Raw genomic sequence first — 18620 nt, forward strand, 5'->3', positions numbered from 1 at the left:
GTTTAAACAATCTTTAACATCTTAACTTGATAGAGCATTATACAGTCACTTAAAATAATGACAATAAATCAATGATATTGTTTTTAATATAATAAGTTTAAAAAGCAGCATCAGAATGAAATAATACACTCGATTGTCAATTACACAAAACTCTCCTATGCGTGTAAACCAAGTCTGAGATGGAATATGGAAATTGTGAAGTTCATCATCGTAATGAGAGTGTGGCTGTTTCTTACTTCAGGTACCTCCACAGTATTATTTATCAAATAACATAAGTTAGATTTTTAACAAGACACTTCCATCACATCTTTTTATATTCTCTTAATATATATCTTCTTAATATATATTGTAATATACAAGGCAGGGAGAAACAACCTGATGTGGCTCTGGGTACCAAGGAGTCAGAAAGAGCCCTCTGACTGAGGTGTGGAAGGCGAGGGTGTTCAGAGGACTCCTGAGGGGGCGAAACTGAAACTGGCTCACTGCAGATCCAAAATCAAAACAGCAAACCCAAGTCGTACCGAGATGGCCCACATACTCCTTGGGCCCGGGCCCCGAGCCAGTTCCAAAGTGTCCCAGCCCCTTAGGCAGTTTCCGAACCTCAGTACCACTGGTACTTTAGGCTGGATAATTCTTTGATGTGGGGGGCTAGTCTGTGCATTGTAGAATGTGTGGCAGTATCCCTGACTTCTATGTACTAGGCGCCAATGACCCCCTGACCCTGCAGCTCTGACAGCCAAAAACATCCAGAGACACTACCAAATGGCCCCTGAGAGGCAAAATTGCTCCCCGTTCAGTGCTACTGCCTTAAATCCATAGAAAACCAGCGCAGGTCATTCTAGAAGGAATGGAATTCATTACAAAAAGGAGTGCCTTGACTTGTGCTCAATAAAGAATGAATGAATGGCCCTGGCTGGTGTAGCTCAGTGGATTGAGTGCGGGCCTGCGAACCAGAGGATCGAGGTTTGATTCCCAGTCAGGGCAAATGCCTGGGTTGCAGGCAGGTTCCCTGCAGGCCAACTCCCAGCAGGGGATGCACAAAAGGCAACCATGCATTGATGTTTCTCTCCCTCTCTCCTTCCTCTCTAAAGATAAATAAATAAATAAAATATTTTTAAAAAATGAATGAATGAACCAATGAATGAAGCCACCAGGAGCCCTTTTGACAGATTCCTTTTAGGTTTCATCCAGATGATCCCTGGACTAGTGAGTTTAAGATGCGTTCATAAGAGGTAACAATACCACCTCCATTCATACAGTGCTCTGTACAAGCCGTATGGTCTGAGGTGAGTAGTTTAAACAGAGTCTCAAGTTCATCGGTTCTTAAGTGGGGATATTAACCCATGTTGCAAGATCATTGGGATAATTACATGAGATAATTGGTGTAAAACATACAGTAAGTATTAGAGGTTTAGGCACTCACTCCTTGAGTGCAATAGATGAGAGGAATCTCAGCAGGATGCCCTTCCAGCTCCTGCCTCTGACTTTTCCCTCAAAAGCACCAGGGTACTTTGGGCATATACTTTTTAAAAAATTAGAAATACGTAGGAAATGCTGGGCACACTGCCAGGAACTGACATCGGCCATCCAACTCATCCCTCACAAGCCTCCGGGTTAGTCAAGAAGTCCAGAGAGCTGTGACTGGCCCGGGATCACACAGCTAGCGAGGCACGGCTGAACTCAGAAGGCTTGCTCAGCGCTCACGGCTGGCTAGCCTGCTGGCCCCCGTCGCCCCCATCGTGAACTTTGGGGAAATGCTTTTCGTACTCTGTGTTCTGTAGTTGCTTGTAGATGTAGATGATCAGATCAGGAAATTTCTTCTGAAAATACTGGGAAGGGTCCTGAATTTTCGACTTCATTCTGAAAGGAAATGTAAATCTGTTGACATACATGCCCCAAACTCTTGCCCCCTTTGGCGCGCGTGGCCTGGAGATCACTGTGCCCCTTGATTTCTCTGGCAGAATGAATGAGGACTTGGGGATCTGGCAGCAAGAGTCACCTGCTGACGCTTCAACCAACGGCGCAAACTTCGGCAGCGTGATCATGGGGAACCTCAGGCACATCACCCGTCCATAAAACGGGCCTCCTGCAATTCCCCAATCCCTCATCAACCTTTCCAAACACCAAAAAGAGCCCTAGAAACTGCAACAACTTGTTTTTAATGAGTTTGCAGCTAACATGTTGGCGGCAAAAGCTGATCCAACCAACATGGGACTACTTTGTAGCCTTTTTATAACGTTACATGCATTTTACCCAGCTGGCCCTTCCCTGTGTCTCTTCACACAAGGGAGTCACTAGCCTTCTGTTGAAGGGGACTCAGCCAAGTTAAAAAGGAAGATGAGAGCCTGCTGGCTACATCCATCGTTCATTGTAATACCCTGATAAGGGCCCTTTCCCAGGCAGAGGGGAGGAGTTACTTTTCTTTCATCGAAATTAATCTTGTTCTTCCCATCAAATAGCAGATAAAAATTTAGAACTGGATTTTTAAATCTCCCTCATTACATACATGACTTAGAAGCATGGAAACAATACTTACCTTGTATTAATTTTTTCATCAATGTGTTCCCCCAAATTCCGGATGAACTTTAGCAGATCCCCCACAGTATCTTGATAAAAATTGCAGTTTTTTTTATAAAACTCATTCATTCTTTTCATGACATACTTGTCGATCTAAACGAGAAAACAGTACACACACAAAAAAATGTGGTAGCAATGCAAAATAAATCCTGGTGGAAAACAAAAAGGCAAAATGCAAGTTTGACCATGTGTTAACATTGCTAATTTAACAAGCAAAGCTAACCGCAGTGGTGTTTGGATGTGGTACTCTCGGTAACTTTAAATTTGTCCCTCCATTTTTCAAGCGAAGTGTTTTCATAAAGAAATTAAATATATTAAAACATGGTTTAGAAAATCTTCGGCCACTATTCTAGGAAATGTGCTCATTATACTACCCCATCTTTTTATCCTTGTGGCCCCCCTTCCAAGTTCATACTTGATCCACTTCCTCCAAGCTGACACCAGACGGGCAGCCACTGCCGAAGGGACTGTGGTTGGTTTCCGCTTCCTTTTCTTTAAAATTATATTCCCAAAGGGGTTACAGGTTTCTCCTTGCCTCCACGTGACCCCGAGTGACTGCTGTCACGCGAATGCCTTCCTCTTTGTGCTGGCAGCTTTGTAGGTAGCTTCATATTTAGAAAAAGTTTGCAGGAAGCTACAACCACGAAGCCATAGGTCCCCTTAGGAAGAGTGACTGGTGAGTGGACCAAGACTAGAGGAGACCCGCTGAGACTGCCCACGTGTTCTATGTGCGGAGCACACAGGGGAAATGCTGAGCAAAGGCTATGTGGGGGGGGCGGGGGGCATCCCAGGGAAGGAAGGCAGGAAATAACGCTGGAGAACTTGGCTGTGGACCTGAGCTGCCCCAAACTGATTGTACCACCAGGAAAATGGGCAAGCGACTGAAGTCAACAGAAAAAAAGTCTCAAATGAGAATTTAAAAATATAAGTCCTGAAGTTCATCAAAATTGAATATAAGTCAATGCAGTTTAGGGGGAACAACCCATGAATTGGGGAATAAAAGAATAGGTTTCTCTTCTGAACTCTGCCCATCTCTGGCTCTCCAGTCCCATGTGTTTGGGGTTGCATCTCTGAGCCTCAGTTTCCTCAGCAACAATGACTTGGTGGACCATTGGCACCAGCTGCAAGTCCTGCTGAACACCTTCCTGGCTCTGTGGCTTTGGAAAAATTGTCTTTGCCCACCTGCAAAATGGAGATATTGGCCTCCAGGGTTGTTTTAAGGATTAACTGTGGTGACTCCCATGAAATCCTCAGAACTATAGCTGCCCTATAGCTTACACTACCTATCACCTGCTCTGGCTTCAAATTTCTCTGTGTCTCCAAGTTTAAGTTCCAGCTAAAGTTTTATAGACATTTATGTGAAAAAGAGTCACGGCCCACCTACTCCATGTCAGGAAGAGAAAAGCGGACAAGATAACGGGTGGTCTCTGCCTCGCGGAATTTATGGGAGAGCAGGAAGATGAATGTTAAAGCTAGCAATTATGAGTGTGATGTGGAGCTTGGAGTCAGACGAGGGAAGGAAGGCAAAATGAGACCCAACCACAAAGTATGTAAGAAACACAGTCCAAGGTCGTCTGAGATAGGGAAGTGGTTGGTCTCGGCGACCTCAGGATTATGGATTCTCCCGTAGTGTTGTGCCCCTGTCTCTGGGTGCCCAGCAGGTATCACATGCCCTTGTTTCTATGTGGCTCCTGGCCCCAGGAGTGGAGCAGGTCATACCCTATGTGTACCCCTGACCTCCCATGGGCCTAGCACGTAACCTGGTACTTGGCAGATGTGTGCTAATTAATACTAATGAAACTTCTTGACTAGATCAAGATGGTGATTGATTTTGACGTCCCACTATATTTAGTTCAGGTTGGGTGGGATTTGAAAGATCATCTCTCCTTCCTGCTCTGTTCTGTCGGGCAGAATGGAGGTGTGTTTTGTGGATCGTCAGAGCTGGGCGGTTCACAGGCAGCGGAGGCCCTGGACGGAAAGGCCCTGGACTGAGGAGCACCTCCTCTGGGCTAAGCCCCATTTAATCAGTTGCTGTGGTTACTATGGAAATAGGATCATGAACAAGTCTCGAGGGAAAGAGCCACAGGAAGCAAAAAAGGGGCTGGGACTAGACTGCCCTAAAGAGGAGTCTAGATGGGGGTCTATCAGGAAGGCTTGACCTCCAAATGGGAGGGCAGAGACCCGAAAGGGAAGAGGGGATTCGGAGGGGGGCAGAAGAGAAGGAAAATTCCCTCTTTCATCTGTTGGTTGGGCCAGGCCAATGGTATAAAAAAAAGGTTAGAAAAGCTATCATAAAACATGACCCAGCTTCTTATTTCTGAAATAACTCTCAGACCCCTTGGGACCTGTCCATACCTTAGAGGTCCACTGGTAAAAACTTTGGGAACAATCTGGTAGTCCAGGCTGCAGGAGTTGGAGGATATTGCTGTTCTGATTCCGAGTTTTGATGTCAGATTCATTCCCCAGGTCCCTAAGGGTCCTATAGCGGCTGAGGATGACAGAATTATCATGGTCATTCCATCCTTTCCACTGTTTCCAGGAAGAGAACACTGTTAGATTTTGGTTTTTCATAAAAATAGTAAAACTGTAACAGGGTACAGCTGGGGGGGGGGGGCGGCAAATAGGGATTTGTAATGGGGTCCAGAACTCAGGGTGTACAGGAAATATTAGAGAAAATATACAGGATGTCCTCACCCCCACAAATCTGAACTGGGAAATGGGACACCTGGAGCAGGGCCATTGAATTGTTTTGCATAGCAACAGCTTTGCAGATAACCTCTAGAATGGTCATTTAACATATCTATAACCTTTAACTGGTTTCATAGATATGTTAAACAGCTGTGGCCATGCTTTGAGCCTGGGGGATGAAAGTGACCTCCACCCAAGATGCGACTGGGAGGCAACACCCCCCTCCCACCACCACCCTGCCCCGGGGTACAGCACCTGAGGGAGAGCTTGGAGATGATTGGCTCCATGCCATGGGGCCACACCTGCCCGGACTTACTATGGTAGCCTAGTAAATCTGGAAGAATACAGGAGTGCTGGCAGGTGTAACTGATTATAGGAGGAGTTGGAAATGGGGCTGCAGAGGAAGATTGGTGAGGGGATTTAAACCCAGGCACGGCAGCCATGTCGGGAGGACCATGCAGCTTTGGCTGAGTGGGGACACATGGCTTTGGGGTACTCCCTTTTGCCACAAGACTTAGGAAGCAGGAGGGACTTTGCCTGGAAGAAAAGGGGTGAAAGGACTCTTGCTGGTGGGCCATGAGGAGGTGCCACATGGCTTTGGGTTAACTGGAGATTATGGCAGCAACACAGCTGATGGTGCCAGGAGCCTGCATCGTGGACTTCTTCTTTTCCTGAGGTATGGTACCCCAGACTTGGCAGAGGGAGAAGGAAGGACTGTGTGCATCTGTGGGTATTCTAAAGGACTTTTACTATTTTAATGAAGACATTAAGTCATTACTCTAAGTCTGTATAACTTTTAAATAAATAATTCCTTTCCTTTTCACCAATCTCTGGCATTGAGAGACATCTTTCCCCTGACAACAGGCGAAGCAAACCTAGTATGGAGAGGGAACCCCCAGAGAAAAAGGGGGGTCCTTTTAGTAATAGTACATTGTTTACTCTCCCCCAGGTCTGTCCTGTAACAAAACTATGTCTTTAAAATTTCTGCCCTGTCTTCTGTGGCTCAGCGGACTGAGCACCAGCCTGTGAACCAAAGGGTCGCTGGTTCGATTTCCAGTCAGGGCACATGCCTGGGTTGTGGGCCAGGTCTCCAGTGGGGTGTGTGTGAGAGGCAACCACACATTTGTTTCCCTCTTTCTCTTTCTCCCTCCTTCCCCCTTTCTCTAAAAATAATAAACAAAATCTTTTTAAAAACCTATTTCATGGAACAGAAACTTATTTTTTAAAAGATAAATAAAATGTCTGCATGATAAGAGATGGGCACCTCTCTCTCTCCCTCCTCTCTCTCTGTCTTTCCCTCTCTCTCCCCACCACCTTCCAAAGACAGAACAAGAACCCAAGGAGGTTGAGTCACCGTGCCAAGGACACACCGTTAGGAAATGCCCAGCTAAGAGGAAAGGTAAGTCTGCAGACTCTCCCCCTGACTCCTGCCTACGCCACCTCACGGTGATGAGTAATTTCCACGTTAACTTGACTGATCACAGGGTGCCCAGATTTAACATTATTCTGGCTGTGTCTGTGAGGGTGTTTGCAGCTGAGATCGGCATTTGAATCAATGGGCCCAGTGAAGCAGATTGCCCTCTCCAGTATGTATTTCCCAGTATATATGTATTTCCTGTTGGTTCCATGCATCTAGGGAAGCCTCACCAATCCACTCACTGAGGCACCATTCCGGGGCCCTGTGACATACACTTAAGTTTTACTTACCTATTCCAACTCCAAAAGAAAGGATGACCCAGCAGGTCTCTCAGATGGTTCTTCACATCCTTCCCAGGGCAGAATAGGTGCTGAATGAGGTTCTGAATTTCTTCATTTGGAGAATGTTGAATCACCTCCTCATTAGTTTGAGTCTTCAGGGTCTCAAAAGGGACATCTCCCTTCCTTACCACATATAGGACCAGCCGCCCAAGGGCCTGCACAAAAGCCACCAATCAAGTCAAAGGTGCTTAGGAATGACCACTCCATTGGGTACCCTTGGAGCGTGCGGTGCAGGGTAGGGGCAGAAGGAAAATGGGCGGAATCTCAAGGAGCCCACAGGCTGGTTAGGGAGAGAAGACACAGGTTTGTGCATAGAGAATTCATCAAGGCACCATGTAGTCCTCACAGCTCCAGCTTATAAAGAGCAAAAGATAATCCTGGGCCTCTGCCCAGCATTGTCAGGGCAGACTGCCTCGAGGAAGAGGGATTTGAGCTGGGCCTCAAAATACGGATGGAAATTAGACAACCAGGGGAAGGAGAGGAGGTTTTAAATAAGGGAATGCCAGGAGCTGGGAACTGGGACTTTGGGTTGGGGCTGTGTGAGACGGCAGGTAAAGGAGCCAGTCTAGGATTAATAGGACACAGCAATGACCCCAAGGTTAGGCCATGGCAGGGAGGAAAGGCCGAGAAGGAGGCCAGCATGAATCAGGCAAGAAATCTGGAGTCACCGAACCACCAAGGCCAGACCCAGGGATGGCTTTCATTCTTGAAAGTTCAACACGGTAGAGAATCCTCCAGAGTAAATCTGCCCTGACCAGGTCAGAATCAATGGGGAGCTTTAGTCTGTGAAGGCCAGGCCCTGTCTCTTCTCAGGGGAAACAGTTATTTCAGAGTCTCCAGCTTTTTTGGCCAAACTTAGACTCTTTCGAGCTGAGGATGCCTCCTGGGTGTTTCAGAGGGCCTTCGTGTCTGGCCCTCTTTGGAGTTTGAAGGGAATGGGAAAAGAAATCTTATTTACTTGGTCCGTGGGCATAGAATGCCTCCTGCAGGAATTCTGGAGATGTTTTGGGCATACCTCCTGGAGGTCATGTGAGGAAGGGTGTGGAATGCTCAATTTATTTACTTGTGTAAATAGTGGAGAAAGAAAAGAGATCCAAAGAGACAGAGAAAGAAGCCACAGAGACAACCAGCCCACACCAACCCAGGGAAATGCCCTGGTCTGCAAGGGAGTGACTTCAAAGTTCTTTCCTTCCTGGTTCCAATGGGAACGCCCTCTAATTGGCCACAAGAAATGAGGTAAGGAACGAATAAGAAAGCAGAAAGATAGAAAAGACCACAGACATTACCTCTAGATCGCTCTTGGTTTGCTCTGGCTCTCCAGCCCACTTGCTGCTTTTGTCAAAATCTGCCAGGCGAACAGCCTTCTTGGAATCTAAGGCAGAGTTTGTCAAGGTGCATTGAACATCCTCATTCTTCATGTTGTCATTTATTTAAATAAATATGTAACACAATATGCAGCCCATCATCTCTACAGAAGGAAGTAAGTCTTGTATCTGCATTGCTATGTACTCCTCAAAACACTTACAGACACTGTGCCATTTGACCTATCCAGGATCTACAAATAGCAGGTCTTATATATATATTTTTTCCAAGCCAGAGGGTAGGAGCAAAGAGCACAGATGCATGAAGGAGCTGTCAGCAGAATTAAGGTGACGCCCGATAGCCAAAGAACAACTAGCCAACAAGGTTCTACACCCAAGATTGCCTCAGCAAAACGCTCCCCCACACTGAGCCCGCTCACCACAGCCCACTATGACATTGTCATCAGTTATTGTGCGTCCACCCTGGGCTTGTCATGAGTCACTGCCTCCTTGCCCTGAGATGACAGCTGGGCAAGGCAGTGATTTGTCCTCAAAGAGGTGGCTCCTCCTCCTCATTTAATGGAGTCTGAGAAGGATGGCAGCCGGAGCAATTGTGTGCTTCTCAAAGCCCTTTTATTCTGCATTTAGAAATCGGCATGTATGGGTCCTGACTGGTGTGGCTCAGTGGCCCGAATGCCAGCCTGCAAAGCAAAGGGTCACCAATCTGATTCTCAGTCAGGGGGATGTGATTAGGTCAATATCCATGACCTAATCCTGGGATCCATGAAATTTTTTTTATATAGCAGCAAAAAAAGCTGAAGGGGGGGGCACTTTGCCAATGTGATTAGGTTAAGACTTATGAGATGGAAGAGGTTATTCTGGGTTATCAGGATGAATCCTGAATACAGTTGCATGTATCTTTATTCAAGGGAAGCAGGGGGGCATATGAGAGACTACAGAGGCAGAGATCAGAGCGACGCGTCCACAAGCCAAGGAAAGCAAGCAACCACGAGGAGCCGGGAGAGGAGAGGGGCAGAGTCTCCCTATAGCTGCCAGAGGGAATTCAGCTCTGCTGACACCTGACTTGGGGTCACTAGAACTGCTTTCAACCTTTGGGTCTCCAGAGCTGTGGGAGCATCCATTTCAATTGTTTTAAGCCACCTGGTTTGTGGTCATTTGCTTCAGCGGCCATAGGAACCTAACATATTCAGTGAGCTATATCTCTTTGGGTGTAAATTTTTCTGTTTCATGCATCCCTTTCATGCTACTGGCACTCAAATATCTTCAGTGATTTTGGACTGTAAGCCCTACAGTCCAAAATCACTTAAGGGATGCAGTTGAAAATCCCTGGTGCCCTGTGAGCTGCTGCGATTGATTCCACCCAACAGAGGGGAGGGGCAGAGGCAGTTGCCAGAGCCTTCTGCTTGGCATTTGATTCAGCAAAACTTAGGACATGCACTTAGGGATCTTGAGCAGAAATCCTGTGGGTTTAATTGCTCTCTCTTTCTCTTGAGATCATCCACCAGACAGTGCCTCCAATAGTAACCCTGTCTGCAGACAGACAGGCCTGTCACAGAGGCTTGGTCCCAGGGAAAGAGGGAGTGCGCAGGGCTTGATCTTCCCAGTTTCCACCGATGCATCGACCTGTCTTTTAGCTGGTCCTCTGTCCTCTCTTGCTCCTGGCTTCCTTACTCTCGAGTGGTGCTGTGCTGCACTGTTCCCACTCCAGTGAGTAGCGTTCAGCGGAGCCTTCCTGCACTTGACCTGGGCTCCTGTGCTCTTTAGTCCCACCCTGTCCAGGTTTGATCTCTCCATGATTCATCAACAATTTTGTTCTGAAAACATTCTTTTTTAAATTTTGATCTTAGGTATGAATTCATTTAAACATCTTTAAAAAAAAACATTTTCATGCCCTGGCTGGTGTAGCTCAGTGAATTGAGCGTGGGACTGCGAACCAGAGTATTGCGGTTCGATTCCCAGTCAGGGCACATGCCTGGGTTGCAGGCTAGTTCCCAGCAGGGGATGCACAAGAGGCAACCATACATTGATATTTCTCTCCCTCTCTGCTTCCCTTCCCCTCTAAAAATAAATAAATAAAATCTTTTAAAAAAAGCATTTTAAGATTACATACAGGAAATAGAGTTTGTAGGTTAAGTTCACCTTCAGTCAGAAATACAAGCAATTCTTTATTGTTCAAGGTTAAGAATGAAAGAAGAGGTGGTCTACAAATTCCAAAGAATAAGCAGCCCCAAGTTATTTTTCTTTAAGGACATGATAGTTATTTTTCTTTAAGGACCCTTTTGCATCAAGATCAGTGGTTAGAACTAGGAAGGACCTCACCCTTGGCCGAGTCTGACTCATTAGAACCGCACATATCTCTGACCCTTGTCAGTCTCCCAGGCAACGCTGCTTAAAACCAGGAAGGAGTTTAAAACTAAAAGCCAAGCCTGAGTTGTATTCCTATGTATACCTAATTCTCTCTTAGAACCTTAAATTCTAGTCTTGCTTCTCCATATCTGAACGCCCTATTTTGCCCTGTTCCCTCACACTGAGTTTAAATTTCAATGCATATCTGTTGGTTAGGTGTCTGCTTAGCCCTGGAGATCAGTATCTGATCTTTGGTTGTAGCTACAATACGCAGGTGCATTGCCTACTTAACATTCTGCACTTAGACCTTGTAACAACCATATGAAGGAGATATTATCAGGCTCAAAAATGAGGAAACCAAGGCTCACAAAATTAAGTGACTTGTCTGAGGTTAACCTCCCTAAAAATGGCTAACGCCAAGGCACTTTCTAGGGCACCACATGGCCTCCTGGGACTTTACATTCAGCTCTGCTTGTTTCTTTGAATGCTGCTTTCATTTACCGTATTTTGCCACATATAATGCGCACTTTTTTGCCCATATTTTTAACGGAAAAATAGGGATGCACATTATGCACGGGTAGTACTAATTCCATATTGATATAAAAGTTTTTAATTGTTTTATTTATGCTTATGTGTTAAAATTGCAACTCTAGAAAGCAATAACGACATCCGTATGCAAACTAATACACTGGAATACAATAATCAGTTTTGTTGAACTTACAATGAGTTTGCAACGAAAAAAGCTTTGGCCAACAACTCAAGGAAAGATCGATGATGCTGACTGTCATCCACTTGGTAAAATAGGTGAAGCTTACCTTATTACCATGGGGTGACCAGCACGACATTTCTCCTCAGACACCTTAGGTGGGAGAAATTACTGGAAAATGTTAAAATGGTTTGCATGCACTGCAAGCTGTAAGCTAAAAGTTATTGAATATGCTACAACGCATGGCGACAGAGCTGCCAAGAGACACTCTGGACCTCCTCCCACAGAGAATGTGATCAGATGGTGGAGGCAACAGGAGGGAAAGCTTCTTCAGGTGCCAGGAGAGAAGAAGGCAATTCAAGGGAAACCTCCACAGTGGCTGGAGGGGGAGCAGGAGGCGAAGACCTGGATTCCAGAGCAGCGTCAACCTGGGATCTCAGTTTTGACCAAGATGATACAAGAAGCCAAAAGGATTGCATGAGAAAAAAGGATCCAGGATTTCTCAGGGACGCCTACATGGGGCTTTAACTTTATGAAGGAGAAGGTTTGAGCCTGAGGGTGCAAGAAAAATCTTGCCCCCAAGCTCCCAGCAGCCTATGAGAATCAAGTTTTGGAATTTCATTCTCACGTTATCGATCTTCGAAAGACAACTTTGAGCTGTCCCGAATCGCCAGCATGGATGAGGTCCCACTCACATTTGCTGTGCCACCCAACAGAGCGGTGGGCACCACAGGAGCAAAGACTGTGGCTGTTAGAACTAGTGGCCATGAGAAAACACATTTCACGGTTGTTCTAACCTGTTGTGCAGACGGGACAAAGCTACCACCTAGGATCATCTCTAAGAGAACAATGTTTCTGAAAGAAAAGATTCCAAGTGGAGTTATTGTCCACGTGCACGAAAAAGGATGGAAAAAAGAAGAAGACATGAAAGTGCGGTTTCACAAAGTCTGGCCCAAAGGTCTGGAGGATTACTTGAAAAATAACAGCTTTGTTCTTTTTCGATCACTTCAAAGCCCATGTTACACAAAGTGCAAAAGCAATGGCAGTGGACTTGACACCCAACTTGCTGGGATACTGGATGGTCTAACCAGCCAACTGCAACCTCTTGATATTTCAGTAAACAAGCCTTAAGGGCGTAGTAGATGCAGTCAGCTGGTAATGACTTAACACCTACAGGCAGAATCAAAACAGCATCCATCGCCCAGTGTTGTGACTGGATCCTAAGATCTATGAGTGAAACTGAAGACGATGAAATTTACTGGGATGAGGAAAGTGACTCCTCAGAAGACGCTAGAAATATAGAAAATGAAGAAGATGATACTTCTGTTATTGAAGAGTTCTTGGCCTTCTATGATGCGTAAATATTGTAAATTGGTTACTGGCACATCAAATTTCTTGTACCTTGCATCTGCTCTTGTGTTTTGTAAATTATTACATAAAATTTCTTGTACCATAATATGCTCAAAAATAAATGCTAGAATTTATTTATCATACAAAAATCAAGTATCTAAATATAAATTAAAAAATTGAATTAAGAAATTAAAGTGGAAGGGTTTCCCCCGCCCCCAGAAAGTTTGGGCCAAAAATGTGGGTGCACCTTACACACGGCAAAATACGGTAGTTCGTTTTTGGTTTGAACCAGTAGATGCTACCTATTCTGCCCTTGGAGTCTGTTTCACTGTGGCGCATCTTGCCTTGGCATCCCCAATTTTGACTTCAGTTTTGCCATTAAGTTTCACAGTAACTGCCACCTTGTCTGAGGGAACACCCCTTCAGGATTCTCTGACTGGAAGACTCCTCTAGGAATTCACATTTCTGGAGCTGGCTCCATTCAGGACATACTTTTATATTTGTATTTGCCAAGGGAATATGAGGTGAGCGGGTGGTATTCCGCCAGCACCAGCGACCTCCAAGAGGAGGAAGGGTTGTAACTGGAGGCAGGAGAGACTGCCCTGTCACTAAGACTTCGTTGCATTTACCCTCCAACTGGATAATTTACATTTCCTCTAGTCCTTCCCTATATACAATGGACACCCTTTCCTGTTGTCAATAAAGACCCCATAATCCCTAAGAGGTGATGGGGGACTCACCTATTAAGATGTTTTGTGGCTGCAGATCCTGGTGCGTGTACCCACATGACACGTGTAGCTCAGCAACAGCCTTAAATATGGATAAGAGGATGTTTCGGGAAAACTCATCTTCCTCACTTTCCACAGCCTCCTCTCTGTGCTTGGCCAAGTGCATCTCCAGTGTCCACTCACAGAGCAAGATGCACACGTACAGAAGGCCCCCGTGCTGCTCACTCCCGTAGAATGTCACCAGGTTACTGTTCGTGTGGATGCTGCGCAAACAGGAGACTTCGTTTTGGCCGCGAGTGCTGTTTTCATGGAATCGTTTCACAGCCACCTCTTGCTCTTCGTACAGCCCCAAATAGATGCCCCCTTCCGAAGTGTCAGCGATTTTGTATTCTTGGTCAATGAAGATCTTGAGTTTGCCAATCAGAGGGCGGTATATCTTGTGGAGATGTTTCAGGGCAGGCCCCCAGTGCGAGCTGTGAGGCTGCCAGTCCTCAGCAGGGGGTTGATAATCTTCTCTGGCTCCGTGGTCCAGGAGAAGCTTTTCAAGGGGACGGTTGTAACCGCGCCTCGCTAACCAAATGAGGTCCCCGCAGTCCGTGCGGGCTCCTTTGTTACACAGCAACTCAGCAATCTCTGTCAGCTGCTTCTCGACAGCCCACAGCAGCGCTGTTTTGCCCTCCCTGTCTGTGTCATCGATCTCTACGTGTTCTTGCTCCAGAAGCATCTTCACCACGTTCAAATGACCGTTTTCCACTGCCAGAATCAGGGGCGTCTTCCCTTTTTCTCCCCTCACGCTGATGTTAGCCCCGTGGGCCAAGAGAAGGCGAGTGATGTTCATCGCTACGTCATGCTCCTTGAGGTTCGCGAGAGCGTGGATCAGAGCATTTCTGCCCATATTGTCGCGGGCATTCACATCTGCCCCCATCTCTTCGAGGAGGATCCTCAAGACCTCTACATGTCCCTTTTTAGCAGCGTCCATGAGAGCTGTGGCCCCTCCCTTTCTGAGCTTCCTTTGATCCTCCATGGTCTCTCGACCCAAATTCACCTCTGCCCCCTTCTCATACAGGAATCGTAAGGCTTCGACCCTGCCGTACCAAGCGGCTTCCATGAACGCGGTGAAGCCATGGTGATCACGCTCGTTGACCTGGGCGCCTTTAGAAAGCAGAAGTGTCAGCAGCCCCACATGTCCCTCAATCCCAGCAACGATGAAGGGAGTGGCCCCATTCCTCTTCCTCAGACAGGGGTCCGCACCGTTCTGAAGCAGAAGATTCACAATGTCCTCCTTTCCAACACTTACCGCATTGTGCAGAGGGGACCAGCCCCCTTCCTCTTCTTGGAAATTGACATCAGCCCCTTCTTCCAGCAATTGCCGGACCCGACTTACGTCTCCCTCTCTAACAGCTTTCATCAACAAATGATTGTTGTCCCCTGACGCCCTCTGATGGCTGGAGGGTGTGGGTCTCTCCTGGGGGTGGTAACGGCTGTCCGTCTCCATGATGGTAAGTACCCCTGGTTACAACTTTCTGCCTTTCTTTGAGAAAATAAAAACTTATCTTCTTGGGACTCGATCAAAGAAACAAGGAGCTCTAAAAACTCAGTAGGGATTATCTGGCTCCAGATCAGCAATATGAGGAAGGACAAGGCTCTTGGAGTCTTCTGACTTTACACCTGGGGACAAAAGAGGTACTTTGTAATTTTATAATAGTCAGAAGTGCTTAAACTAGAGAAATGGATGTTACTAGCAACTTTCTCAAAGTACGGCTACTCATTTCTTATAGGACTTTGTATTACATAAGACCATGAATATATATGAATTAAAATTATGAAAATTATTACTCTGTAATCCCAGAAACATTGTTAATGTTTAAGAATATTTCTGTAGACTTAAAAAAAAAAACAGCTGGAGCCCTGGCTAGTGTAGCTCAGTGGATTGAGCATGGGCCTGTGAAGCAAAAGGTCGCTGGTTCGATTCCCAGTCAGGGCATATGCCTGGGTTGCAGGCCAGTTCCCAGCAGGGGACCCATGAGAGGCAACCATACATTGATGTTTCTCTCCCTCTCTCCTTCCCTTTCCCTCTAAAGATAAATAAATCAAATCTTAAAAAAAACAGTTGGAGTCATGCTGTGAAGGTAACTTTGTGTCCTTCATTTTCATTTAACACCATACCATACATAATTTCCTGTTATTTTATTATAAAGCCTTTTCAAACATCTTTAATGGCTGTGTGATATGTCATGGTTTTATTTTCCTATTACTGGGCAGTTTTTAAAAATAATTTTTAAACAAGATTTTTTTTTTTAGATTTTATTTACTTATCCTAGAGGGGAAGGGAAGGAGAGAAAGAGAGAAACATCAATGCATGGTTGCCTCTCGTGTGTCCCCTACTGAGAACTGGGAACTGGCCTGCAACCCAGGCATGTGCCCCGACCGGGAATCGAACCACAATCGTGTGGTTCACAGGCCCGTGCTCAATCCACTGAGCTACACCAGCCAGGGCTACACAAGATTTTTAAAATGAGAATTTTTAGACAATCCTAAAAAATGCTGCTGCAGCAGATTTCTCTCATGTTGGCTTGTTTTCTTATGGTAAATCTTATCATAGATTTCTTATGATAGATTTCAAAGAACCGAATGACTCGTCAAAGAAAGGATATGCTTGTTTTTAGGATTCTCAACCTATATTAATACATTTCTTTTCATGTTATTTAAAATACTGTGGCTAGAAGTAGAGAGCCTTGTTTCAAAAAAAAAAAGGAAAAAGAACACTCATTTAATTAAAAAATGTGGCTTTGTCCACTTGTATTTCTTGTGCCGCAGGAAAGCCAGCCACTCTCAGAGCACCCCCAGGCTTGTGCACATCTGCTGTGCACACCACGAGCTCCTATCCACACTAGTTTAGAGTAAAGAGTGGAGACTCAACCTCAGCAAGACCTCATTCTGAGCCCCTGGCCATATAACTGTAGACTAGTACGTCCTGATGGCGTAACTTTAGCTTACAGAGTCTCCGTTTTCTCTTCCCTCAAATGGGGACCACCGTGAGCACGGACACCTGTGTAAAGTGCGTGAAAAGAGGGGTGTGGCAGATATTAGGCTCTCAGTAAATGGGAGGGCTAGTTATGTCCCTTCGTTAAAAACTGTTCACGAGTCCTCTCCCCCCCAGCGCGTGTGTGTAGACACACTGCACCAACAGGGAACCCGGGAGCATCAGTTTAGTCCAACTGCCCTGACCTGAGCAATTTAGACCCAGTGTAAGTAAGCATCACTGCACCTGCTACAAAATTCACAGAGCAAACACTTTTCTGCTGTCTTGCTGCTCTGTCCCAGGGTCCCCACCCTCTGCCGTCTAATCCCATGGTGCTCCATAAGCAAAATCACCCAGCACTGGACGCTTTGAACCAAATGTTTCTGTTACCACCGAGATGGGCCAGTCCGAGTAAAGGAGCAGAGAAGGAAGCAAACCCTGAGTGAAAAATATCCGAGTACAAAATAAAGACGCCCCAGCAAAAGCACCGTAAGGAATTACACTGCTTTCAGTTTCATTTTCCCTGTTTGACCACAGGTGCTGGTACACAGAGCCAGCTTGAACGAATCATGTGTGGGTTGTGGCAGCACCTCGGTGCCCTCAGGAAGGCTCAGGACCCGAGGGTCCTGGGGCAGCTCTGCCTCTCCTTCGTCTCCTGGAGTCCCACACCCTCTTCCCCCTCCAGTCCCCAAAGCCCAAGGAATCCTTCAAAAGAAGAACTTCTCAACTGTTTGCAGCTCTCCTCCTTCTGCCCCCGCTTACCTTCTCAACTCAGACGCCTCCTCTATGCCTTTTTGCCAGCACCTAATCTCCCAACACTGTAGCCAGCCAGAAAAAGCTTCCTTCCAGTAAGTCAGGTGCCAGGGGGGGCGGAGCCAAGGAAGGAGTGACCAAGGAGCTGGTAAATGCACATGCCCACTCCAGCAGCCACAGCCCGTGCAGAGATGCTTTTTTTTTTTTTATGTAGGTTAGAGGGTATAAAAACAGATGGAACTTTTATACTCCTAGGAAAAGTGTGGTGGGCCCTTCTAGGACTGGTTCTGACGGATTTGATGTACAAGGTCACGCCGCTCACCTCTCAGCCTTTCAGGTCACAGCAGCCAGCTCTGTCCTTCCCACATTATTGCAAATCCCCTGGTTCCTTGCAGGAAACAAATGGAAAATAAACATTTGTTGAGCACTGATTTGGGGGCCTGGCACCATGCTCATTGCTTCGCCAATGACCTGGTCCCAGTTACTCCAGGATAGTCCTGCAGAGGATGAAACTGAGGCTCAGCAAAGCAGAGTAAGCCCTCAGTCAAAGCTGCCTCACCTGTCTGGGCACACCGACTCACTGTCCTCAAAGGGGATTTTGCTGGCATTCTGGAGACCTGGCTCTCCAGCCAGAGCAGCGGCTATTTATAATTCATCATTTATAGAGCTGCGGCTATTTAACTGAGTGACCTCGGGTGGGTTGCTTAACAATGTTGGGCCTCAGTGCTCTCATGTAATATGATTTTTAAGTTTCTTTTCTGCTCTCAAAGTCCTGCTCTTGACCATGTTCCTAGCACTGAGCTACAATGGGAGGTGCTCCTGTCCTCAGAGAATATCCGGTCTTGCTGGCGTGACGAACCACGGAGAGGTTCGTAGATGGCGAGCAGAATGTGGCTACATGATTGATGTTCACCAGGGTCATGCCATCCAGACGCTGGGTCTTTAATGGCCCCTCCACCCCAATGACACCCAAGCCTCCTCCTCTAGCCCTAGCCTCTCTACAGATCTTGAATATGCCCCAGACAGAGACCTCAGTCATCTCTCCCTCAGTCTGCTCCTAATCTTTCTCCACCTCTGTATCTGGCAGCACCGCCAGCTGATAGTCTTCATCCCCAGACCGGTATCAAGTCCTCTACTATCATCCTCGAAGCAGTGACTAAGCCCAGCCCTGGTCACCGTTTATTGCAAGGAACTGTTGGCTCGCCTCCTAGCCTCTCACCTAGCGTCTGGTTACCTGCTCCACTGACTCACCGTAGTTTTCAGGACAAAGTTCAAAACACTTCATCCGTCATTCCTTCGACGAGCATTTATCGAGCTGTCCAGGAAGACACTGATTATATCACCAGTGGCTATTCGAAATGCCAAATGCC

The 18620-nt window shown here is 46.4% G+C and overlaps 1 protein-coding gene across 1 annotated transcript; it reads right to left on the bottom strand.

The window, feature by feature from the left end:
* Positions 1-1531: 1531 nt before the first annotated feature.
* Positions 1532-17355, bottom strand: RNASEL (ribonuclease L). Its single transcript, XM_037035127.1, has 7 exons — positions 17260-17355; positions 13488-15143; positions 8310-8395; positions 6973-7178; positions 4933-5065; positions 2537-2670; positions 1532-1860 (listed from the first exon to the last, which is right to left on the bottom strand). Exons 2-7 carry the CDS (start codon positions 14968-14970, stop codon positions 1701-1703), a joined length of 2202 nt encoding a protein of 733 aa, XP_036891022.1. The 5' UTR covers positions 14971-15143; positions 17260-17355; the 3' UTR covers positions 1532-1700.
* Positions 17356-18620: the final 1265 nt, after the last annotated feature.

This window comes from Sturnira hondurensis, unplaced genomic scaffold, assembly GCF_014824575.4.
Source record: "Sturnira hondurensis isolate 20B ecotype Veracruz unplaced genomic scaffold, ASM1482457v3 Scaffold0022215, whole genome shotgun sequence".
Taxonomy (NCBI): domain Eukaryota; kingdom Metazoa; phylum Chordata; class Mammalia; order Chiroptera; family Phyllostomidae; genus Sturnira; species Sturnira hondurensis.

What these genes read in the sequence shown, in the direction of transcription:
- RNASEL (XM_037035127.1), bottom strand. Translation starts at nt 14,970, where the DNA reads ATGGAGACGGACAGCCGTTACCACCCCCAGGAGAGACCCACACCCTCC. An exon ending in TTCTTTTGGAGTTGGAATAG is followed by an intron (nt 5,066 to 6,972) that starts GTAAGTAAAACT and finishes TGTCATCCTCAG; the next exon opens with CCGCTATAGGACCCTTAGGG. An exon ending in GATGAAAAAATTAATACAAG is followed by an intron (nt 1,861 to 2,536) that starts GTAAGTATTGTT and finishes ATTTCCTTTCAG; the next exon opens with AATGAAGTCGAAAATTCAGG.